At 46.9% G+C, this 25344-nt stretch overlaps 1 protein-coding gene across 1 annotated transcript in view; it reads right to left on the reverse strand.

The window, feature by feature from the left end:
- The window catches only part of LOC138492142 (trichohyalin-like), a 782601-nt gene that overhangs the window by 235047 nt on the left and 522210 nt on the right, over nt 1-25344 (reverse strand). Inside the window, exon 19 of the mRNA XM_069619133.1 lies at nt 15379-15561. Coding sequence (XP_069475234.1) covers nt 15379-15561 — 183 coding nt within the window. The remainder of the gene's footprint in view (nt 1-15378; nt 15562-25344) is intronic.

Raw genomic sequence — 25344 nt, forward strand, 5'->3', positions numbered from 1 at the left:
AGATGAATAGAGTCTGCTGTATGCATAAGGTTTCTGAGCATACCTTTCCATTGTAAAATGAGCTACTTGCCGAATGTTCCCTGTGAGGGATTATGTTTGCTCCTTTTTCACTTTACAGAATCAAAGCTAAAGTCCTTTGCCTAGAAGGATTACTGATTACATCGTAAATGGACCAATCGTTTGGTGGAGACTTGGTCACAAGCAGGAGCAAGGATACTATACATGGTGGTTTTTGCCATTGATCTTTGTGTTTATTTGGGAACAGCTGGGGTCAAACCTCCTTTAGGCCATTATCTTCAAGTATGACCTATAATGCTGGGTTTTGTCTTTTAGTATCCTTGCTAGTTTTAGAGTTCCAGATCCATTGATCCCAGGATGATTTAGGATTCAGACGTTTTGGGTTTTAATCTGTGGTAGTGAACTCCTGCCCCTTGAATGGTACCGCCATTTGTTTAGTACAAGTGGCTGACATTGACAAACCTGTTCAAAGCTTCTGCTGAGGTTTGAGTGCAGGAGACCACCCATTCATCCTGGGGATCCAACTTGGTATCTCCCACGAATGCTTCAATGCCTCCAGGGCGTCACTTTCAAGCCACTCTCCAAGGTCCTGCTTAGCCTCAATACGGCCAAAATGACTTTTCTGCCTGACATTACTTCAGGTTGGAGAGTGGGGCTTTTCTGTGGGAAAAACCTTACCACCACTTTATAAGAGATAGGATGGTTCTGCGCCCCCCACAATTATTTCAACCCAAGGTGATGTCTTTTCATATGAACTGTCCTTCCAGCTTTGCCACAGGAGAATGGAGAGCCACATCCCTTGGAATTATCGAGGACTTTGTCCATTAACATTCACCTTGCAGAGGTATTTCAACAGTGTCAGTCCTTGTTGGTTACCTTTAGGACGGCTAGACCAGGAGTGAAGTTATGTAAATCAGTGGATTAGGCTAGCAATTGATACCACATATCAGCAAGCAGGTGTTCCTTCTTCAGGGTCAATTCATGGTTTTTCCACCTGGGGGGTGGGTGATGCAGCCTCATGAGAAGAATGCAATTTGGTGGGCTGGCTTCTATTCAGTTTGGGGCAGCGGCTTTGGCTGCTAGTAATTAAGTGTTTTTATCACTCCATAAAGGAGTGTGCAGCATCATTTGGTGTCATCCTTTTTAGGGGGCTTGGTAAATCCCATATAATTAGGACTGTAATGAGGAAGAAGGACGAGAAGATAATGGCCGATGACCTACTAGTAGTTTCATTACTCCGAGTCCTTGTCTTCCTCGTCACAGTTCTCAGTTCCATGCCACCCGGGGCTCGGGTTAGCAATGATATCATAACATGCAGAATGGTGTGGGGAGGTGCCTTTTGAAATACATTTTATTAAACAAGAAGAAATATGTTACTCTTAGTCCATAGTCCCCTTTCCTCCATACTATATGGGCGTCCCTCCTAGGGACGGGAGACACAACCTTTTTCACCAGAAGAAATCTTCTTCCCCTTTAAATCTAGAGATGTGCAGGGGCGTGGCCCTGGGAGCATGCACTCCCCTGACTACGCCCACCAGTGCCACTCCTCAGTCCCCAGAAACGGTTACAAAAGGCTGAGGAGTGGCCCAAGTGGTTGCCCTGCTAAGGAAAGTGTCTCTGGAAGGTGACTGCCGTGGCCCTGGCTCTGATAGCATGGGCATGCATGTTTGCCGGAAGCGGCTGGTGCTGCCCCTCATAGGCTTCCTTAATGGCTGCCACCATCCTTCTTGCTAAGGAGGCCTTGGAAGCCCGATATCCGGGCCTTGACCTGCCGAAAGTGATTAATAGAGCCTCAGATTTACGGAAGCTCTTGGTCCTGTCCAGATACAACTTTAGCGCACTCCTAACATATAAACAGTGCAGAACCCTCTGAACATTGTCCTTGGGGTCTGCAAACAAATTAGGGAGTACTATCTCCTCATTTAGGTTGGACGCTGAGACTACCTTAGGAAGGAATGCGGGATGCTTTCTGAGGACCACTTTGTCCCTGTGAAAGGTAGTGTATGACTCCAAAACCACTAGAGCTTGTATCTCGCGGACTCGCGGAGACTCACCAAAAGGGCTGTCTTCATGGTGACCTGCCTGATGTCTGCAGATGTCCTAGGGTCAAAGGTTTATGCGCCCAGGCTCCCAACACTATATCGAGGTCCCACACGGGGTGTGGCTTCTTCATGGGCGGGTAGAGCCTAGTGAGTCCAGTCAAATGTCTTTTAACCACCAAATTGGCAGACAAGAAAACCTCCTTTTCCGAATTGCGGTAGGCTCCAATGACCGCCAGACAGCTGCGGCATGTGTCTATCTGCACCCCAGAGTGTGCAGAGAAAGATAGCACATCGTCCAGGAAGGATCTACTTCCTTGGACTCAGACCAGTACTAGCACCTAGTGGCCTCGCTCCTAGCACCCTGAATGATGTCTAAATTTGCCTGTGAGAGGCGCATATGCTTCAGTGTGACCTGCTCAGGAACCATGCTGCAAGGGCTAACTTCTGCGGGCAGGGTGTATGATCATGCCCCCCTGCTGTGACAGTAGATGCGTTGGGCCCAGCGGAAGGTGCCGGCCACCAGGGAACTATCAGAATGATGCAGAGGGGCCAGGACTCTCTTACCTTGCAGATTACCCTGTGTACCAGTGGAGTGGGAAGGAAGGCATAGGCGTTCATGCTGTCCTACTGAATCTGTAACGCATCGCCCAGTGAGCCTAGACCCTGCCCCTGCCAGGATGCAAACTGAGGGCACTTCCTGTTGAACCAAGTGGCAAAGAGGTCCACCTGAGGATGACCACATCTGTTGAAAATCTGCTGAAGGACCTGGTCGTTCAACTGCCCTTTGTAATTGTCCGCCCCCAGGCTGCTGAGCCTGTCCGCCTCTAGGTTTGACTCCCCCAGGAGGTGGCTCGCCGTCAGGTGAATGTTGTTTGCTAGGGCCCATTCCCAGATGCTGACCACAAGGGTGCATAGGGGAGGGGACCTGGTGACACCCTGCTTGTTGAGGTAATACATGCTGGTGGAGTGGTCCATCTGAATGAGGACCACCATGCCGCTGATGAGCGGTAGGAATGCCCTGAGAGCCAGCTAGATGGCCTTCAGTTCTAGACAATTAATATGTGCTTCCTGTTCCTGCCGGGACCAAACTGTGGACGCTGTGTTTGGCCAGACTAGCTCCCCAGCCCTGCAGGGATGAATTCGTGGTGATGGTAACCCACGGTGCTGGTTGACGGAAGGGCCTGCCGCCTATCCTCAGATTGCAGTCTGTGTTCCACCAGACTAGGTCCTAGTGTAGGGAGAGGAATGCTGACGAGCTCCGCCTGTGAACCCCGCTTCTGATTCCATGAGGCTGTGAAGGGCAGATGTAATTTCCTCATCTTGAGTCTTGTGTAAGGAACTGCCAAAAGACAATCCGCCATGATACCCAGGAGGTGCTGGTACCACCATGCTGTGGTCAATTCCCTGCTGAGAAAGTGACCCTTGGCCCTCTTGATAGCTGCGATCTTGTCCTCCGAGGGAAAACTCTCTCGGATCTCGTATCCCAAATGAGGCAGAGGAACGTTAGACTCTGCGTTGGCTCCAACTGAGACTTCTTGAGATTGATGGAGAATCCCAAGTTGTGTAACGTGTTCATGTGGGCATAGGAGGTATGCTGGACCGCCTCCGGAGAACTCGCCCTGACGAGCCAATCGTCTAGGTATAGGTAGACATGGTGACTTCGGGCCCTGAGAAGGGCTGCTACTGCATTCATAAGCCTGGTAAAGACCCTTGGGGCTGAATTGAGGCCAAAGGGTAGCACCTTGTATTGGAAATGGAAGCCCATGATCCTGTACCGAGGAAAGGACGGATGGGGCTGCCAAATCCGGAAATGTAAATAAGCATCCTTCAGATTCCCCCTCTTGCCCCTCCTTTCCCCTTCCCCTTGGACCCGGAGGAGAGTGCCATGCCTTCTTTCCCTCTGAGGCTAATGCGGGGGACTGAAAAAAGCCCTTATTCCCCACTTTGTGCTGTTTGCAGCAGTTTTGGCTTCGAGATCGATCAAGCTGTCTAGACCGCCGTTCTTGGAAGGCCCGGAACCCGCCAAAGGCCCGACCCTTGTCGGAACGTTGGTGCGCTTGACTGTAGGTCTTGGGCGTGGATTTTGTGAGGATGGATAATGACTTCTCAGCCTGGGAACTGTTCTTCTTTTTATCCAATTCCTCATCGGTGGTGGAATGGAAGAGGTTGCTACCCTCGAATGGAAGGTCCAATATGCGTTCCTGGTCATCCGGGTTGAACTTTGTGGGCTGGAGCAAGGCCGTCCTTCTCATGTCCGTGGCAATACAGATGGCACTGCTTGAGGTGTCAATATGTGCCACTGTGGACTCCATGATATCTTGAGCCACCATCTTCGCTTCTGCCAGCCCACCTTAAAACATGCCTGACTTTGCACCGGAAGTTCCGGAAGGAAGCCGGCTATTTCCCACCATAGCCTCTGGTTAGCGGCTGCTAACTTGGCATCTGCATTAGACTGACGAAGGTGCAGAGAGGCGTTGGAGTAGACTTTCTTCCCATACGCCTCCATGATCTTCTCCTTGACTAGCAGAGCTGAGGACGAGGTGTCCAATAACGACTGAGGCTTCAAGTATATGGAAGCTGCAGCAATCACCAAGGAGTGTGGTAGAGGGTGTGATGACAACAAGGGTGTATCCCCCTCCAACTGCCAGTACTTGGCGTCGATGCGCATGTTGGTGGGCTGCGCTGAGTGGGGTTTCAGCCATCCCCTCTTGACCAGAGCGACAACGTCCTTCTGCCCCAGAATCCCTGTTCTAGCCGCGGGGCATAGAGTGAGGACTTCGGCCAGGAACCCCGCCTCTGGTTGTTCAACTCGGGTTGTGGAAGCCCTAAGTATTCCACCAAACCTGCACGTCGATCATGGAAGGCCTTGGCTGACGATGGTGTGTCTGGGTCCTCATCCTCATCGGTGATCACTAGGGTGTCCGACTGGTCTGGATCCGGTCGAGGAGTCCTGGGAGCCGTAGGCTAAGGTGTGCGGACCGGAGCAGGAGGCTGTTGTGGAACGGCCTGATCCATGGGAGGCAGGGGAGTCAGAATTGTAGGACCAGGCGTGGGCGGCTGGGGAGGCGCGAGGGCCTGAGGCACCAGAGCCATAGGAGGAACGACGATGGGTGCTGGCAGCGGGACTGGCCGTAGCATGTCCCCAATAACATCCCGAAGGATGCAGCTTAAATGAGGGGACCTCATCAGCATGAGGAACTTCTCAAAAAACCTGTCCTCGCAGGCTGGTGGGGTGGCAGGTGGTATTGACAGAGTAGCGGCTGGCCTGTGTGTACTCTGCCTTGCCAGTTGCAGGTGGTATCTGCCTTGCGATGAAGAAGGATAAGCTGTAGGCCACATACCTAGTTGACACCAGTCCCACCTGGACACTCAATCTCCTACCTGCTACCCAAAAGGGGTCAGTGTCTGACGAGCAGCCATCTTTTCTGGCACGGTGGCCATCTTGTCAAGCTGCATGGCACATGCCTGCATCGTGGCTCCTGGCTCGCTGGGACCAGCCTCCTCCTGGACTCTTGGCAGTGGCCCCCTCAGGTGAATCACAGGTAGTGCTGCATACAGGCGCCCCTCACACATTTGTCTGGTACTGGGGCGTAGCCCTTCGGGTGGACACCCGGTAAAAGAAACTTGTGGTCCCTTACGCTGTCTCTGGAAGGATCTAGCGACCCCTTGGCCTGGCAGTCGGTAGCTGGATGAGCCTCGGTACCAGTCCTGGTGTGAGGACCAGAACGATTCCTCCCGCTCTGACGTTTCCTAGGGAAGGAATCGCCCTTGCGGGGTGCAATGGAAAATAGAGGCCCTGCCTTGGACCTTGATCTGTGCTTGACAGATTTCTTCAAGTCCTCTGGAAGAGACTTCTTGAAGAGCTCCCTCCACCTTGCTAATCTGTTCTTCAGAACTTGAGGTGTAAGCACGTCGCACGCAGTACAGCGAAGGCGGCGGAGGCACAGAGCATGGGGCTCGGACGTAGGGAAGAGCCCTTCGCAGGCTGGACACCAGCTGAAGCCCAAGGATGTCGACATGCGCCGGGGAGGAGTGTGGCGCCAGAGGACCAAGTACAAGTTAAAGATTAGAAGAAAAGCCAAAAAAAGACAATGGGGCTCATTCTGAGCTTGCCAGTCCGGAAACAACTGTGCCGGTAAGCTTACCGGCACAGTTGTTTCCAGACCGGCACATTACAGGTTTGCTTGCCGGAGCCCCTGTGACTGACATGTCGGACCCTGCAGGACACAGCGGCCACGGTAAGCAGACCATCACAGAAGCACCGGCACAGTTACTAACAGTGCTTGGTGCTTCCGTGTTCCTCTTTCCCATAGAGTCTTCCTATGGGACCCTATAGGAATGAGGAATTACAATTTACTGGCAACTGACTTTCGGGAACGCCAGGGTTGTAATCCCCCGGTGTTACCGGCAAGTCAGGCGCCGGTAAATCATTACAGGTTTGGCGGCAACCTGCCAGTAGTACCGGCACGGTTACCACCAGACTCGCAATGAGCCCCAGTATCCGGGGAAAAGCTTGTGTGCGGAGTCAGGGGAGCGCATGCTCCCAGGGCCGTGCCCCTGTGCGCCTCTGAATTTATAGGGGAAGAAGATGTTTTCGGATGAAAAAAATTCTGTCTCCTGTCCCTAAGAGGGACACCCATAAAGTATGGAGGAAAGGGGACAGGACTTCGTAAGAGTAAAGACTATAGAGGTCGGCCCTCCATGTTTGATTGAGAATGGTATTATGGAATGGCCTTCTCTCAAGACAGAGCCTCATATGATTAGGACTGTGATGAGCAAGACGAACGAGGAGGTAATAGCCTGCCAGCCCGAAGCAAAATCCAGAGCAAAGGGTGGGCTATCACTAAGGGCTGCAGAGCTGTTTATGTATTTATTGTTCCCTTGTTAGGCGCTTATACAGCAAATAAATACTGAGTGAAACACATTAAAATACAAGTTTTTTTTTAAATAGTGGAGGGAAGAAGGAAAACAGAATGAACCTACTATGCCTTGTAAGTATTCAGAACGTGAAAGTGCAGCAAGGAAGAGGGCAGAGGGGGTAGGTGCTGGAGTGTCTGTGCTCGTGGATGAGTCACAGATGAAGTGCATGGTATGGTGAGTGCTACATGGCCTGGAGCCGTGTTGGGTGTAAGTGCGAGCCTCCAAGGCAAGTGCTGAGGGTAGACAGAAGCTGGGGCAATGGGGTGTAGGAGGCCAGGGCCCAGAGGATGCATAAGGGCCCAGGACACGAATCACAGCAACTGTGAGATTAGCAGAGGAGATAAGAAGGGAAGGAGGAGGTAAAGAGGAAAGTCTTGAGGAGCTTCCGGAATTTAAGAAAGTCCTGCTCAAGGTGCAGAGGGAGGGGGAGGCTGTTCCATAGGAGGGAACCAGCTGAGGAAAGAGGTCGACCTCCTGCCCTCGGTTTAGCAAAATGCTTTGCACACAAAGAGTTGGTGCCAGAGGAGCTTAGAGGTCCAGCGGAAGAGTATTTAATAAGATAAAGTTGAAGATTGGGCCCTGGTCCCCGGGCCCAGACAGCCTTGTGGATGATGCAGAGTGATTTAAATTTAATCTGTGCAGCAACCGGGAGCCAATGAAGACTTTTTAGGGCAGGAAAGATGCAGTGCTTGGGTTTAAGGCCAAGGATAAGTCTTGCTGCCCTATTCTGGATTAGCTGGAGGGGTCGCAGAGAGGAAGAAGGTAAATTCAGGAGGAGGTTATTGTAATAGTCAAGACTAGAGAAAACGAGGGCTCAAGTAAAATAGAGCCCCTGGGGGAAAGTAAGAACAGGGAGAATTCCTTTGAGAAGGAAGAGCTCAAAGTGGGACTTATTGGCAATGTCCTGAGTGTGAGGGACTAAAGAGCGAGAGAGAGAGAGGAGTGGAAGATGACTCCAAGGTTTCTGGCTTCAGAAGGAGCAGGCGGGGAGACCATGGAGGAAGGCCAGAGTCACTGTTACCAGCTGGTACGGTCCACCACCCAGGTGATTATTGCCTTTAGCACCCTGGCAAAACAATCCATGGTACCAATATTTTTCTTATTTGATAAAAAGGCACCTTCTGGAGTACAAACCTGTTTACCAAAAACAAAACAAGATGGTTGCTATGAAAAGAGTGAAAGGATGCCTAGAAATAGTCCCTTTTCTTAGGAGGCGAGGCCAGATGGCAAAGACAGGAAATTAAGTGATGTGATGTTATTTTTATTAAACAAGGAATGGGTAGTCGGCAAGTAGGTGCAACGTGGGGAGAAGAAGGTTTCCCAACGACTTGGGATTTACGCGTTATAATTGGTAATAATACAAAGTTTCTGCCTTTGCAAACACACATTTGCATGCATGAAAGTGAAACTGCATTTTTAAATTAATATTGGGAAGTGGAATATCAACAATGCGACCCACTGTTAGTTCATAGAGGAAGGGGATGGTAACTAGTCATTTGTGTCTTGCTGGCGATTTCCAAGGAATTGTATTAATGATTTGTGACTGCATATATATTCAGAAAGCAGTGAACTATTACCTTCTGTCCAGGGCAGGTGGTAATGATTCGCAAAGTGGAAGCTGCACATGGATGACCGCTTCCACTGTGCATAAAGCACTTGCTGACATTGAGTGCAAGCAACAGCTAACTTCACAAACCAGTGGTTTTCCTTTGCAGCCCCCAGTCACTACGGATAGAGCAAAGCTTTGTAAGTCACAATGTAAATACAAATCAAAGGATGGGTAATGGTTTGTTATTTATAAAGCGCTTTTGCCAAAACGCTTTACAGAGAACATATTTACATACAATATCACCAAACCAAAGTGGTACTCATTTATCGATCTCGGAAGGATGAAATGCTGAGGGGATTCGAACCTGCGACCTGAAGATTACTCATTGCAGAAGCGAGCACTCAATCCACTGAGCTCTCTTATCGGCTCAAGCTACTCAATTCCCTTTGCAGGACTCTGGGTCTGCATTCAAGTCCAATACAAAACATGCACTGGTAAAGCCAATAGTTTGGGTGCGGGTATTGTTTCCTGCATCTAACATTTACAGGCAAGAATGAAGGGGTGGGTGACAGCACAGACCCAGTAAAATACACTGCAGGGAGGTTAATGACACTGTGGAGGGAGGTTAATGAAACCACTGGTGGGTAAAAACACTGGATGGGTAATAAGCAGCACCGGGGAGAGGAATAATAGCCCAGGAGGTATCACATATTGTATGTGTTAGGAAAGATTCTTGTTGCTGCTCTTCCTCCATAGACATCTATCGAACCTCAATAGACATCTTTGGAACATTTTGCTGTGTTGTACCTGTGTAGAATTTTTAAGGCAAGTCATGCCTTTTTACTTCACTTGCCCTGCTAAGTTCATCTGTTTTTTGGGCCCTGATCAGTCCCTTACGGCTATCAGTGCAGGAGAACCCGATTCTCCGTTGTAGAAATGGTTGTTTATTTTACACTGCACTCTTCACCTTACAGTGAGGTGCGCTAGGTATACTTTGTGTCCCTATAACTTTGTTTTTCATAACTTTGTGGTAACTTGCACGATGCATCCAAGATGGACTGGTGGCAGCAGATCTTTTTCTATTGTGTTTCTTTTTGTTTTCTTGTGCACTTTTGCATTTGACAGCTTAATGCCTATTAGAGTACTGTGTATTCTAAAATGGCAGGGCCACAAGATTTTCACCAAACCTTTCGCCATCTTGTATTTTGCCCTTCTTCCTGCCCTCAGGGCCAGATTTGTCACATATTTGTCATATATGGTAAGTCGTTTCCCGCAGAAAGCTTCAGCTTTCCTGGGCAAAGCAGCAGTGTGTGCATGTGACGTGGGGGTGGGGGCATTGTTTCCATTCTAATGTGTCTGCTGCTGGGAAGATGAGGTAGACAGCGGCTGTCTGATTTGAATGGTGCAGATCCTTATCACTGGTGAGCTAATGGCAACATTTGAATCCTGGATAAAAGGAGGACTTTTGCAACCATTCAACAGATCATTATTGGTGCTTCGAACTCCTTGGGCCGTGGGACTAACCAGTCTCGAACCATGCTAGAGGATCTTGCCATTGGAAGCCTTCACAAGTGTCCCGTAACCATCTCTGAGTCTGCATCGGTCGTCATCCTGATTTCAGACTTGGGACTCCGCAGACCCTCAATCTGTGTAACAAGTTGCCTCCCCCTACAGTTGCAGCTCTCCAGCAGGAAGTGGGGCATTGAGGACACACCTTTGTTTACACTACAAGGGTGGTCTTCCGCTATTTTCTTGAAGTGGCCATCGCTGATCCCCACCTGCATCATGTTCTGGAGTCCTGCAAGGTCGTCAACAACGTGGTTCCTTCTTCATCCTGCCAGGGTCATCCAGAACACCAGTCCCAGGAACCATCTCAGCATAGTGCAGAACTGCAGAGTAGCCAGACCTAAAATCCAGATGCTGAAAGTGACCTTTGCACCCGAGACTCTTGGGCCCCCTTCAACAGAGCCAAGTCACAGAGCACACACAACCAGCAATTTCAGGTGCCGCCAAAGTTGTTCCTGAGTGAATCAGAACACAGAGGGTGAGTAAACAAACCTGTTCCTACACTCCTACCCTCCATAGGCTTTAATGGCGCAAAGTCTATATCCTACCTCTCCCGTGCCTGACTAGGATTGGTGGAATTCTGGTCAAGGATCCTCCCCTAGGCTTCCCCCAAGGTGGCTGGATTGTGAGAGGGTCTGCTCAGAACCTGTCTTCATTTGTCATGCTAATATGAAGCACTTACAAACTGTCTGTTGACTTTGACATCTCTTGTTCAGCCTCTTAGAAAGACTCGTAGTCTTCTGATAGGAACTGCCTTCGGATATTTGCCTCCAAGGGCACTAGAACCCCTATGTTCTAGCTAGGGAAGGGCTTTTTTTAAGGTGTTAGTGCCAGATTTTACTTCTTGCTTTCCTACAGATTAGTTCTCTAATTTGGTCCTTACTTACTTTATTCTCTTGCTCCACTACATTTTTTATTCGATTGTTTAACTGATTCAAAAGTAAAGTGTTAGTGCCCTTTATCCAGAGCACAACAAATGTGAATGTGCATATAATAGTAGTGAATGTTTAGTGTAATACTGAAGTGTGTTTTTTTTTTATTGCTGCGAGTTTGACAAAGGCCTAAATAATTGTCTTTTTGTACATTTTGTTAATTTGTTTTATTAAGCATGCTATGAGTGTGATTAACTGAACCCTTCACCACTCTCTCACTCTCCTAAGTCTAAGCCTTGCTTCTCAGTCACACTACTCGGATAGAGGTTAGGCTAGACGTCTTTGCCGGTTCACCAGAAAAGGGTAGCCTTTCGGAATCTGTCTACATCGCGGATTGTGAATATCCATATTAAAAGTATGCATACGTTTGTGGTGAGTGATTTACAAAGCAAGACACGCCATTTAAGGCTGATCATATGTGCATTCATTACTATTGGGCTTCACAATAACATTAGTTGCAACAACCAACCATATGTGAAACCTTTGCCATTACATATGACACTGTTGGGATGTGCGTCAGCTGAACATGGCATGGAGATGGGCATTGGTATTGACAATAATCTATTAAATTTAAACTGCATTTTGTACAGATGCTTCGCAGAGCACAATGACTTAGAATGTTTAATTGGCAATTTGCATTACTATTTACACATTGTGATGTACAAACACACCGCAAATTGCATTTATTCTCAGGTTTTACTCCCCCCTTTGTAAAAAAAGTAAACACTGCCTGCAAATTATGCTTTGCAGTTGGCATTCACTAATAGATTAACGCGGAATACGCCTGCTCATTAGCATTGCTAATCTGAAGCAGATTCCATAGGAATCTATTTGTTTTACGCCTGCATGAAAATATCATGCAGGCAAAAAACATGGTGTTCTTCCAAGAGAGGGTAGGAAAGCACAGAGGACATGCAAACTATACTTTGTACCACTCCTACACATTGAAAGTGGAAGACAATGGCCTGGAATACATAATTAAAGCATAAACGCTTTAATGTTGCTCTTAACTCGTTTTTAAATTACCCCCAATGTGTTATTTTGAAAACATACTACCAGCATATTGCAGCTCTAGATATTAATATGATGTACAATCAGTGGTTGCATTCCCTGAAATAATGTGTCCAGAGTTAGTTGATTTAAACGGAGTTAGAAATCCCCACAAATCCATATTAATCTACTATTTGGAAATCAGCCATTTTGTAAACTGTTATTCACAGATGTTATTCTTATGACGCAGGCGCTGGCTGACTTTAATTATTGTGGGAGGATGGTTTAGGCTTTCACTTATATGTGCAGAGTTATTTTTTTTAAACAATTGAAACGATAGTAGGCAATGCCCGAGGTAAGGTCCACTTTTACTGATGGGCAGATTACATGTGCTGTGGGCGTGCACTAGATTTGTAGGAGCTTGCAGATCATTGCTAAAATGTGCAGAGTCAGTTTTGCAAAAGCAATGTAAGTCTATAAGAGGCAAATCATCTGGTAAGGTACACAGACCAAAACTAGAGATTAAGATAACGCCCAGATGTCGGAATTGGCTGGCCAAGAAATAGGAGTGGTTTAGATAAACACGACCCCAGAATGTATAACAAGCTGCATGACAGTGCTGAACAGAACACAGAGGCAACGTATCGGATGAGAAGAATCCAAGAGGGACAGAGCCGGGAGATGTAGCTGAACCACAAAACTGGACTGCATAGGCAAGAATAAGCAAGCATCTATTTTAATGCAATTACCATGGCAGGGAAAATCTACCTAAGGGCCTAAAATTGCCATTTTTGCATGCTTGCTTCAAAATTCTGGAGGCCGAACTAAATAATAAAGGCTAGATTGCTTGGGCACAAGTAAGCCAACAGCTTTTTAATGCCTATACAATGGCATAAGAAATCTGCCTATTGATCAAAAAGTTGGCATATTGCCAATTTTGCCAAAAACATTGTTTTTGTGCCTATTTCAATTTATTTTGTGGGGGCTGAAATGAGCAATTTTGTAACATATTTTTCTTTTCCATGGTTAAACCATTAAGAGACATCAGGTGTATTTTTGTCAGGTAACCTTTCATTTATCCTTTGTACTGGTGTGAAACTGCATATGACAATAGCGCATTAAGACCTTTTCTTCCCATCATAATTCTTTGGCAAGGATATGTCGACCCATCAAAGTACATGAGGATATAAGAAAGGAATCCCTGGGGGGATTTATAATGCTTTACCTGCCTTTTTATTAATGCATGGCTTTACATTGCTTTTGGGTTCTTTTTCGCTACCTGCCCCTGGAAGCTATTGATTTTTAAAAGAGCTCTTTAGCTCTTTCCATTTCACCCCTTAATTGCCAAGGACGAGTATGCTCGACCTTTTTGCATAGACTTGCATAATAGCCTGCCACTTTTGGGTTTACAGGGGTTGGTATAACCTCACCTATCTACTGGATCACTAATCCTGAGAGCACTAATGTGAATATAATTTTGAGTTTTACTGTGCCATCATTTTAGACCACTAAATACATTACTGATTGATCACAAGTGACTTTAAAATTTTCTAAGCAAATAGGAGAAGAGTAGGACTACATGCAGCTACAATAATGCTAATTTTGGGAATTGCATACTGTTTGACTATACTATTTTTAATCCTTATATATTCTCTCTAGAAGAGAATATACAAAAATGCTAAAAACAAAAACAATAGAGATTATTCTTAGTGTGTTTCTATTTGTTTGTATGAAAGGTCACTATAATTCAGGTGTAAATACCTGTTTTACTGACAAAACCAAGCAATATTTTTGCCCAATAATAAAGTGCTTGGGGTAGTGGTTTCTCTTCCACTAAGCAAAGAGCTACAACTCTCTCCAGGGCCTTGTGTCAGGTAAAACACTATTTTCCACCGCAAACCTTGCCACAGTCACAGGTGGACATTTCGACTGCTTTTGCAGTGAAGTTAGGCTATGGCTGGTAAGGTATGATTTAAATCCTTAAAGAAAGAGGAATGACAATGCACAAGGAAAAACGACAGTGCAGGGGGAATGACAGGGTTGGGCAGGAGAACAAGAGTGCATGAGGTGGGGAATGAGAGTGCAGTGGGGAGAAGAATGTTAGCACATGGCAAGGGGAATTCAATCCCATTAAGAATGGAATAGAAGTGCAGGGGGAGTTAAAAAAAATAAATAGATGGATACCAGGCCAGCAAATGTAGACAGTCACACTGTACACTATGGGGGTCATTACATGTTTGGCGGTGCGGGCAATGTGGCAGTAAAAGTGGCAGTAATTTCATTACTGCCACTTTTGCTGCACGCTAAACTACAGGTTTGCCAGTGGGGGTCACCGATTAACCACAAGCTGAGCACTAGAGGAAAATCAGACCCCCACCAGCAAGAAACTGCCAGTATTACCGGCATGCCCCTCCATGGATTCCAAAGGAACTCCATGAAATGGGCAAAGACCACCGTTGCCGGCAGCTGGACCATCCCAGTAATACCAGGTTATCAGGCACTGGTAACGGTAGGTCAGTTTGCCGATATCCCGCCAGAATTACCGGCGGGATACCTGCAGATGTACAATGGCCGCCAATATATTTGTAATGCTGGTGCCTACAATATATGCCAGTACTGCCACTGTAATGAACTTGTTCATGATGCCTCAGTCCACAATATAAGCAAGCAATGTCCTCTAAAACAGATTATTATGCCACCTGTACCCAAAAATATGCCAGAATTGCCACTGTAAAGCACTTTCATGATGGTAGCGACAATATATGTACACACTACCACTATAAAGTATATATCAATGGCGCCTTAGTCTGCAATATATACCAGCATGGCACTGTAACTGTATAGCAATGCAATGCATGGCACATTCATGGTTCTAGTGCAGCTCCCTGCCAAATACATGTACATGTCTCGCACTCATATATACACACACACACAAACACATTCACTCATTCAAACTCTTGTGCACACACTGATTGCATTCCCAACACACGTCCACAAACACTTCACACACATGCAAACACTTCACCCCCACGTATGGAGCTTGGCAGCAAAGAAGAGCAAGTGGATCACTGTGCAGACCCCAGGTACCTCAGAACCAGAAAGGCTGGACATGCATATTCTTATAGTGCGGATTGACCAGAATTTAATAAAGTAAGCTCTCACTGGTTGTTACTGCAGAGGACCACAAGAAATATCAAATAGAAAATCTCTGAATTCATGTCGCAAGCTGTGCGAGTTGTGGTTCTCTCTCTCTCTCTCTCTCTCTCTCTTTCTCTCTCTCTCTCTCTCAGACGTTTTGCTCTGCAGCTCATTTGTACATTAGTAAAATGTACACGGAAAGGACCGGGAGTGGCACACTCACGGCTTGAAGCTCGACCGATTTGTTTTGCAACGACAGAGAGACTCTGCATTCTCTTTCCAGCGCCTCCTTCATGGCAGCAAGAGCTTGGTGCTTCTCCTCATCCAGACGTTCATGTTGCAGCTGGAGGGCTTCCCTCTTCTCAGCTTCAAACCTCCTATGCTCCCGAACGATGGCAGTTTGTACCTAGTGGCAGACAAAGGATGCTACTTTATTTCAAAGGGAAACTGGAGGTAGTGAAAGGAAAAACAGTACTGACAAGTACAGTATCTTATGAAAACGAGATGAAAGTCTTTGAAGGCCCTCAAAATAAAGTGTGGAAGAACAAGTTACTTACCAACTGGTAACGTTCTTTCGATTGGACGTTCCTCCAACGTATTCCTCATCTTAGATGTATTCCATCCAGATTTGCCGCTCTTCGGAAATTCTTTCGGCAGAGGGCGCCATGCGTTGATGTCGTCGAGTTGATGGTCCCTCGAAGGCCTCCGTCAAGGGCGACGTCATCGGGTGTATAAGTAGCACGCGCAGCGCCTGTTGGCCTCAGTTCGGTTTTTCCTCTCTTTTCTATCAGTGATCTTGTACTGTGTAGATTGTGCCGGCAGACAGGTATCAGCCTTGCGAGATTTGAGATGGCAATAACCCTGAAAAAATCTACAGAGGGGGTCGGTTGGGAGGGCGATGAGGAATACATTGGAGGAACATCCAATCGAAAGAACGTTACCAGTTAGCAAGTAACTTGCTCTTCGAGTGGATTGTGTCCTCCAACGTATTCCTCATCTTAGATAGGCTCCCAAAGCAGTATTTTGCATAGTTCCTCTGGAGGAGGGGTCAGATTTTTTCCACCAATGCCTTTAGATGGCAGAGTAAAGCACTGCTTTTCCAAAAGTCAGCTCCCTAGACTGGTAAGCATCCAGGCTATAGAATTTTGAGAAAGTGTGAAGTGAAGACCAAGTTGCTGCTTCGCAAATGGACCTTATCGGACACTTCTCTGAAGGGCTGTGGAAGAGGCGAGGCCTCTGGTGGAATGGGCCCTTAACCCTTCTGGTGGGTCTTTTTGTGCTAGACTGTAGCATTCTGAAATGCAAAGCACGATCCAGCGTGAAATTGTCTGTTTTGTTACTGATTGACCCAGTTTTCTTCCTGTGTAGCCTATAAACAACTGGTTGTCCACTGGTTGTCCACTCTAAGCCTAGAAAGTCTAGAGATGTAAAAGCTTAAAGCTCTTTTTGGGTCCAGTCTGTGTAATCCTTCTTTCTCCTTAGAAGGATGAGGTGGAGGATAGAATGAGGGTAAAACAATGTTCTGACTTAAATGAAAATCAGATATTACCTTTGGTAAAAATGATGGTTTAACCCTCAATACAACTCAAGACAGTGCCTGCAATTCGCTCACTCTTCTTGCTGATGTTAATAATGGTAATGGACACGAGTGCATAGGCTCTAAAGAGGCATACATTAAGAATTTTAAGACTAAATTTAGATCCCAAATCGGTACTTGAAATGGGTGAGGAGGAAACACATTAGTGAGACCTTTTAAGAATTGTGTTATCAAAGGAATTTTGAAGTAGGAGCATTCTTCTGATGAGCGCTTGAAAATGGAAAGCGCTGCAAGGTAACCTTTTATTGTTCCGATATTCAGACCTCTATGTGCTAGGGTCAGAAGGAAAGATAGTACTTCCGGAATAGAACATAGAAAAGGATCGACATTCTTTTCCCTGCACCAGTTGCAAAACTTTTTCCAATGGCAACAGTACAGAGACTTTGTTGCTGGCTTTCTTGCCGAAAGCAACACCTCCATAACATCATCTGGAAGGTTCCAATCCCTGTATCTCAGCCTTTCAGATACCAAGCATGAAGGTTCAGTGTTCTGACCTCTGGGTGGAGAACCTGACCTTCCATTTGAGAGAGAAGGTTCCCTCTCTAAGGAAGACGTACTGGAGGACAGATGGACATATCTAGAAGGTCCGGATACCACGTTCTCCTGGCCCAATCCAGAGCAATTAGGATCATGCGGTTCCCGAATCGTCTCAGCCTCCTGATGACCTGAGGAATGACGGGAATCAGAGGGAACACGTACAATAGTGGGAAATTCCCTTGAGCAATACCTTTCGCATTTTCGGTTGGTACTGGTTGCGAATATGTCTACCTGAGGGGTTCCCCAAAGGGAGAAGATGTCTTGAATGACTTCCTGAGCCAATTCCCATTCATGGGACATCATGCTCTGCCTGCTCAAGAGCACCTGCCGTCATATTCTCTTCCCTGGCTAGATGAATTGCCGTTAAAGAGATTCCTTCCTGAATCGCCCAATACCAGAGCTGCATTGCCTCTCTGCACAGGGGTAGTGACCCCCACACCTCCGCTTTTGTTTAGGTAGTGCATGGCCACTGTGTTGTCCGTCATTATCAGGACATTCTTCCTCTGACAGATGGCAGGAAGGCCTTCAGCGCTAGTCTGATTTCCCTCGACTCCAAAAGGTTGATATGTAGTTTGGACTCCGATGGAGACCAACAACCGTTTATTGTTAAATCGTTGGCATGTGCACCCCACCCCAGGAGTGAGGCGTCCGTCACTACTGTGATCTCCGGCCATGGTTGCCAAAAAGGTTCTCCCTTTAGGATGTTCTCTGCACAGGTCCACCATAGAAGGTCTTGTCTGACCTTGTTCGGAATCTGAAGAAGATCTGTCATTTGACCCGAGAACTGGGACCACTGAGTCTTTAGGGCCCATTGAAGGGATCTCATCCTCAAGCGTGCCTCTGGCACCAGAAAGATGCAGGATGCCATGAGGCCGAGGAACCTTAAAAAGTCGTAAGCCTGGAGATTTTGGGCATTTTGGAATTTGGAAACCATCTGAAGAATGTCTTGAGCTCTCGTCTTGGGAGACAAGCTCTTTCCCAAGGATGTGTCTAATACAGCTCCTATGTACTGAAGCTGTTGGGAAGGTGTCATTTGAGACTTCTTTAAATTGAGGGAGAAGCCCAGTTTGTGGAGGAAGTGGCAGGTGATTTTCAGATGATCCAGTGCTTGCTCGGCAGAGCGCGCTCTGATCAACCAATCGTCCAGGTAGGGGTAGACATGAATCCCCCCTCTCCTGAGGTGCGCTGCCACCACTACCATTAACTTGGCGAAGACCCTCGGGCGTAGGTCAACCCTAATGGCAGGACTGGAAACTGATATTGTGAGTCGCCAACTACGAACCTCAGGTATTTTCTGTGTTTGAGATGAATCGGCACATGAAAATAAGCATCCTGGAGGTCAAATGACAGCAACCAGTCCTGGAGTTGAAGGGCCTGAAGCATCTGAGAAAGGGTAACCATCTTAAATTTGTCTTTCCTGAGGAACTTGTTCAAGTTTCTTAAGTCCAAGATGGGTCTCAGTCCTCCGTCCTTTTTGGGATCAAAAGATACGGGGAGTACCAACCCTTGTTCCTCTCCGCTGCAGGTACTGGTTCTATAGCACCTTTCTCCAGCAGGGTTAGAACTTCCTGCTGTAGGAGCGGGTTCGAAAGTTTCAACGGGTGTCTCTGTGGTGGATTGCTTTGAGGTTGCTTTAGAAAAGGAAGGCAATAGCCATGGGCTATTATTTCTAGAGCCCAAACATCTGAAGTAATGGATCGCCATTCTTGCAGATGCTGAGACAGCCTGCCCCCTACAGGTGTTTTGTGGTGCAAGTCCTCAAAGTGGTTTTGTGGCGGATGTTGGAGCTGCTGATGGCAAAGAGGCTGCAGCTGGAGCTGGCTTAGCATGTTTTCCTCGTCCACCACGAGTGGCCTTTCTTTGGCCCATTTGACTGGCCATTCCTCTCGTCTTCCCGTATGAGGTGTAATAACGATAGGATCGTCCCCTCCAGGATTGCCCTTGCGCACGAAAAGGCTGAGGTTGCCTAATAGCAGCGCCTAAAGATTTGGCCGCTGCTTTTGAGGTCTGCAACGTCTCAAGGCTCTCGTCGTTCAGGAGGCGGTTCTGTACGTCCGGTGCAAAACACGACTTCCGTAACCACGCAAACCTGCGCATTACCGTGCTAGTGCCCATGGACCTGCTTACACTATCCGCAGTGTCCAATCCAGATTGAAGGGATTCCTGCATGGCCTCCTTTCCATCTCTAACGATGGCTAGGAAACCTTCCCTTTCTTCCCCTTCTGGTATGTGCTCTGCCGCCATTGCGATGCACTCCCATAGAGTGTGTGAAAATTTTGCCAAGGCACATGTGGAGTTGGCAGATTTTAATGCCATGCTCCCGGCTGAAAATACCTTCCGTGCCCAACATCCACATGCTTATCGTCCCTGTCTGGAAGGATAGACGGGTACGCAAGTTTGTTGTAAGCTGTGGCTGCCTGTATGACCAAACTCTCTGGAGTTGGATGTTTTGACAGATAGCCAGGGTCGCTACTGGCTGGGTGGTATTTTGATGCAAGGGATTTATTTACCGGAGGAAAAGAATCCAGAGTTTCCCAATTCTTGGCCACCCTGTTTTGTAAGGCTACATGAAAAGGTAGTACTGGGTCTTCAGTGGGACCATGGTCCAATATGTCTGTTAAATCATCCTGGACGAATTGGGCTGGTGGTCTAGCCCATCCCAATTAATCTACCACCTTGGTCATTAACTGATGGTAAGATGGACTGGCATGCTCTCCTGGATCTGGTCTACCAAAGTCATTCTCAGGAGAGGTATCAATGCCACTTGCATTGTGTAAAGACTCCACCAAATCCCTCATTCTGCTTTCCTCTGAGATCAAGCATTCTGGGACATTTGGGGTGCCATATTCCAACCCAAAAGGTACATTTTCCTCCTCAGATCTCTCCTGTTCCTCAAAAATTGAGGTCAAGGATTTGAAAAACTCCTTCCTAGGGAGAGGCTTGAAAACCTTCTCTGGCAGAGGAGGAGGAAGAGGTGTAGTACCATGCTCTGAAGAAATTACATGTTTTGTAACTTTCTCCTTCTCTTTTTCTGGCTTCCCTGGCTCGGTTGGAGCCTTTGGCGCAGAGGGTTTTGGCGTCGACGTCGATAAAGGCGTCGACAGCGTCGATGACATAGTGGTCGTCGACAGGGTCTGCTTCGAGGGCGTCGAGGTGGCCTTCAACGGTTTCCCCTTCAAGGTGTGATAGGTCTCAGACGGCGTCGGTGACCTCGAGCGGACGACTCGAGCGTTTATCGCTCGGCATCCTGGAAGGTTCCCTATCCTTCCTTTTATGATCACCCGGGCTCGAGGGCGCGCAAGTGTCAGAGCGATGACGCTCCTGGCCGGCTTCCGAAGAAGGCGCGGACCGAGGCTTCGCCTTCTCAAACACCTCCATCATTTTGACCCTGAATGCTTCCCACTCTTCGGTAGACAAATGTTTTGTGGGGCATTTCATTTTCGGAGACTCGTCGGACGATGAGGTGGAGGGAGACGTATGGCGTTGTTTCTTCGACTTTTTCGATGAAGACGACGAGTGATTAGAATCGCTTCGGGATCTAGATCGATGCCTTTCGCGTCGAGGAGATTTTTCCCCATGGGGTCTCGACTCGACGATAGAAGCTTTTCGATCCTTTCGACTTACGTGTGGCTTTCCTCTCCTTTCTCGCAAGACCTTCCCCGTCATCGCCTGACACTTCGAACAAGCCTCCATGTCGTGGCCTTCCCTGAGACACCACAAACACTTGCGGTGCGAGTCCGTGATTGACATTTTTGAGCCGCACAACTTGCATTTCTTAAAACCGGATCTCGGGGTCGTGGTCGATGACGAGGACATAATTACTTCTCGTTATATTATATTTCTTGACAGAACTCGAGGCGCGCCGAATGTCCGAAGCAACGGAACTGCGGAAAAACGGAACTGAGGCCAACGGGCGCCGTGTGTGCTACTTATACACCCGATGACATTGCCGTCGACTGAGGCCTTTGAGGGACCATCGACTCGACGACATCGACGCACGGCGCCCTCTGCCGAAAACATTTCCAAAGAGCAGCAAAGCTGGATGGAATACATCTAAGATGAGGAATACATTGGAGGACACAATCCACTCGAATAACATTTTTATGTTTCAGAATATTGTTACTTTTAGTCATATTTTCAAAAGATTTTGAGATAAAACAGATTGTAAATATGATTGTTAATTGAATGTAAAAATCTAACGTCAATTGCTTGTAAAATCCTGGTCATATATCCTATGTAGAGAGCTTGTCTGACATTAATTTGAAGCAGAGGTGTCGCTATAAGGTTGCTGGAGGGACAGGGGAGCTATAGCCCCGGGTCTTTTGGCTGTAGCCCCAGATAGATGCTCAGGGGCTACACCCAAAAGGCTAGCTAAATCTTAGTCTCAACAGTCCCGACATTAGTGTAGCCCCAGATCTTTTCCAGACCTACCAACACCCCTGATTTGAAACTCTCTAGTACAATGAACCATTACCGGCATTTTCTCACTACCCTAGAACTAACTTAATTAATTATTAATTCCTATACTATATCTTTCTGAAACTTGAGTCCTTTAAATTTCAGTTGTACTTTTATCTAAATTTAATATTGTAAATCACTCCAGACACCCAACTTCCTTCAAAGTAATTGACCTGGAAGGAATTATGCCAAAAAGACTCATTTCATTTTATTTGGGGGGTTCCCAAGACCCCCTTTCCCAATACCAGTCCCCTTACCCCGAGATCCTCTGCACACCTTTCAACCCCTTACACCCCACCCCCACCCCCACCCCCACCCCCACCAATGTATATCAGTTGATTCGTTTTTTTTTGCCATCATTCCTTCAAAGTAAATTACTTCAAGGGAATTCCGGTCAGCAAAATGACGGGATACGGTTGTTCACACTATAAACATCATCCAGCGAACAAAAAAATCAGACCAGACAAAGCGAATAAGAAGAAAATAAAGAAAGGGTACTGAATTTACCAGTGTTTCAAGGAAGGACAACATTTTGCTTTACTTATTTGTGTCCCCAACATTCCTTATGCCCCTTGCTTTATGCAGGCTGATACTGCCAGTTTTGCCCCAGCAGGAATGGGCAACAAAGCTACTCGACCCCAGCCACAGGGTCCGGTGCTAGATCTGGAAACAATTTTGTGCACACAAAAACCAGTAATGCCACTCCAAGATGGCCAGATATCAATGGCTGCTAGGAGGCCTGTGACTAGTACTTCCTTTGTGTTGCAGCCTTCTGACGGAAGTAAGAGGGCTGCTAGAGGCTAGAGACCGTGGCTGCAAGGAGTGGGGAGATGGAAGACATTGGCATTGGGCAGGGTGGCAAGGAAACATGGCATGGAAGAGAATGCAGGGGTGAGGTTTAAAGTAAGAGTAGTTACCTTATTCACTGCCTTACTCTAAGCATCTGTAACTGTCACGTCATCAACTGATAATGCTGGAAGGAAGTACACTGCCTCATGCTTGAACCCTTTCAATACTGAGGTGAGGTAATTCCCCAAATTCACTTCACTTAAAATAATGCCATCTGCCATCTCACCCGTGTAACTCTTCCTCCTTCCTGCAACCTTGCTATTTTAACAGCAAAATGTGACCCGCTCCTCAACTCTGCTGCCATATTTGCCTGCTACTACCTCCAAAATCCACGATCACCTCACATTCTACTCAACCATAGACAATGATCAGCAAGGTAGTCATGATTTAGGACTCGCATTGTTTCCTTCTGTCCTGAAGGTCTTCTGAAAAGGGTCATGCTTTGCAATGATTTTTATGTTGTAATGAGTGGCAACCCTGAAGACAACACAAAATTAGATAATATTGGCGGGCGTGAGCAACATGGTGCTGTGACCACAAGGCTTTCCTGCTGCTCTGCCCGTAGTTGTTCCAGCGATTTTACTCCCACAGTGCTAAAATGGTTGTGAACGTTTTAGGACACCAGGCAGGAGCCTCACTAGATACCTGTGGATGTCTTGGAAGTGATTTCCACAGGCCTCTTTCACCCTGGAAGGAGTGTTAGGAGTGGACCTGAGAGTGCAGGGTAAAAGATGCCAGATTCGCCTTCAAGTGTTGAGAGAACTGGGCAGTGACGGCGGTGAAAGGCTTGTGTTATGACGCAGGACTTTCTCACGAGTGCAGTATACTATGGGAGGGGACCGCAGGCAGCAGAGAGCTCAAGGCTGGTAGAAAGAGAATGGCCCACCGGTCATCGGTCGGTAAGGGAGGAGACAACACTGGAAATTGAACATGCAAGGGGCTCTCCACACAAGCCCTTCAAAGTACAGTGCAGCAGGCCTGGGAACTGTGTGTGAGGAACAGAGATGAGCTGATTGCACACACTGTCACTGGAGTGCTATAAAAAGGAACCCACAACATCTCTCAGGGTGGAAACAGACTTGAAGAGGGGAATGAAAGGGCAAGAGGGAAAAATGGAGACAAACATTAACATGAAATTGAAGCTCAGCAAATTGCCACAAGCAATCAAGCAATCAGCTACATGCCAAGAGGGCTTCAGCAAATAATCTCCTGGTTTATAGACACATGTTGATAAGAAGCCTGCTGGACTGTCCTACGTGATGACACCTACCTTTTGTGCTGACCTGAAATGAGGAGACTGACCAAGAGAAGGCTTATTTGTTGCTACAAACTTCTATTTAAGCATATAAAATGCAATCATATCTGACCCTAAGGTTCTATGTCATATTTTCAATTTGTGAAGGTTGCCTAACAAAAAGACAGATTTCTTCCGGACGATTTTAGGCACCCTAGAAAAATCCATAAAAGCAATTTCATCGCACCCCCCAAAATCTCGTGCAGGATTTCTTCCCTGCAAACCCACTCCCTCATCCCCCGCCACCTCACTCCGCCACACCAAAACACACACAAACATGCAACACACACAAACACGAACACGCAACACACAAACACTTACCGTTCTCCCCCAACAGCGCTTTCAGGTCCTGGTGTGCCTGCCAGCCCCTGTGCAAACTCATGTGCGTTGCAGGGGCTGACAGTTCGATTTAGAAAGAACGCTCCTTCTAAATCGTTTTTTTTATTTGTTTTATTAAAATCAGTGTTTTGGCCTAATACCATCCCTAAGAATAGAGGTTGTTTCACTACCTCAACAAAACTAAAACTTGGGCCTGTCAGGAAGTCAGTTGTGTCAAAATCAAAGTATCGTCCTAGTCAAAACTCCTATTCTATCCCTGTCACTTAAACACAAATCACTAAACTGAAGAGTTCTTATCCCAACCCTGGGGAATGACTCCCTTCTCCTGAGTAGAAGTCTCTCAAAGTTTGGGTTACACAAAGTTCCACAAATCCCGGGACTAGGAGAATGTTTCCCTTCTCCTAATTCACATCCAATTTTTAACCGCCTTTTCTTGAATTACTTAAATATTAGATTCTTCATTAGTTCTCTCCATGGATTTTCTATTATCTCCACTTGATTACTGTTCTTTAACTTGCCCCCACCGGGACGAGGGAGAGACTCCCAGAGTCCTTCTTCACCCATCAATACCAACTGCACAGAGGCTGGATAGGCCAACAAAAATCAAAGGCAGATGAGGAATAAAACCAAGGAACCTCATCATCTGCAACCTGAACAACAAACCTCACCCACAGAATGGATACACATACACAGCGTTCTGAGTGCACTGAACTTGCTAATGTGTAAATTTAACTATGTGCTACACATTAATAGCATGCCAAAGCACAAGGCCTTCCCAGCTGTGTCTCCATGTATTTAATGCACACAGTGCATACATTAGAACATGTACTTGGGCCTTTAGAAGACACAAACCACATGTACCAGAATGCACCACATGTTAGTGACAATGAATGACAATCCAAACAACAGTAGAGTAAATTCACAAGTCATGATGGTCAGAGAGAAAATTATCGGCCTCACTGAAATTAATTGTGACTGCACACACATTCCACAGGTACACCGCTGGTCAGTACGCTTGTCATGTCTCCTAAAGGGACACCTTCAGGTAGAATGTGTTAAGTCTAAATTAGCAAAAAGCAACAATTCTTGACTACCACCAATACATGATTGAGACC

Source organism: Ambystoma mexicanum, chromosome 10, assembly GCF_040938575.1.
Source record: "Ambystoma mexicanum isolate Mex_15411 chromosome 10, UKY_AmexF1_1, whole genome shotgun sequence".
Lineage (NCBI taxonomy): Eukaryota > Metazoa > Chordata > Amphibia > Caudata > Ambystomatidae > Ambystoma > Ambystoma mexicanum.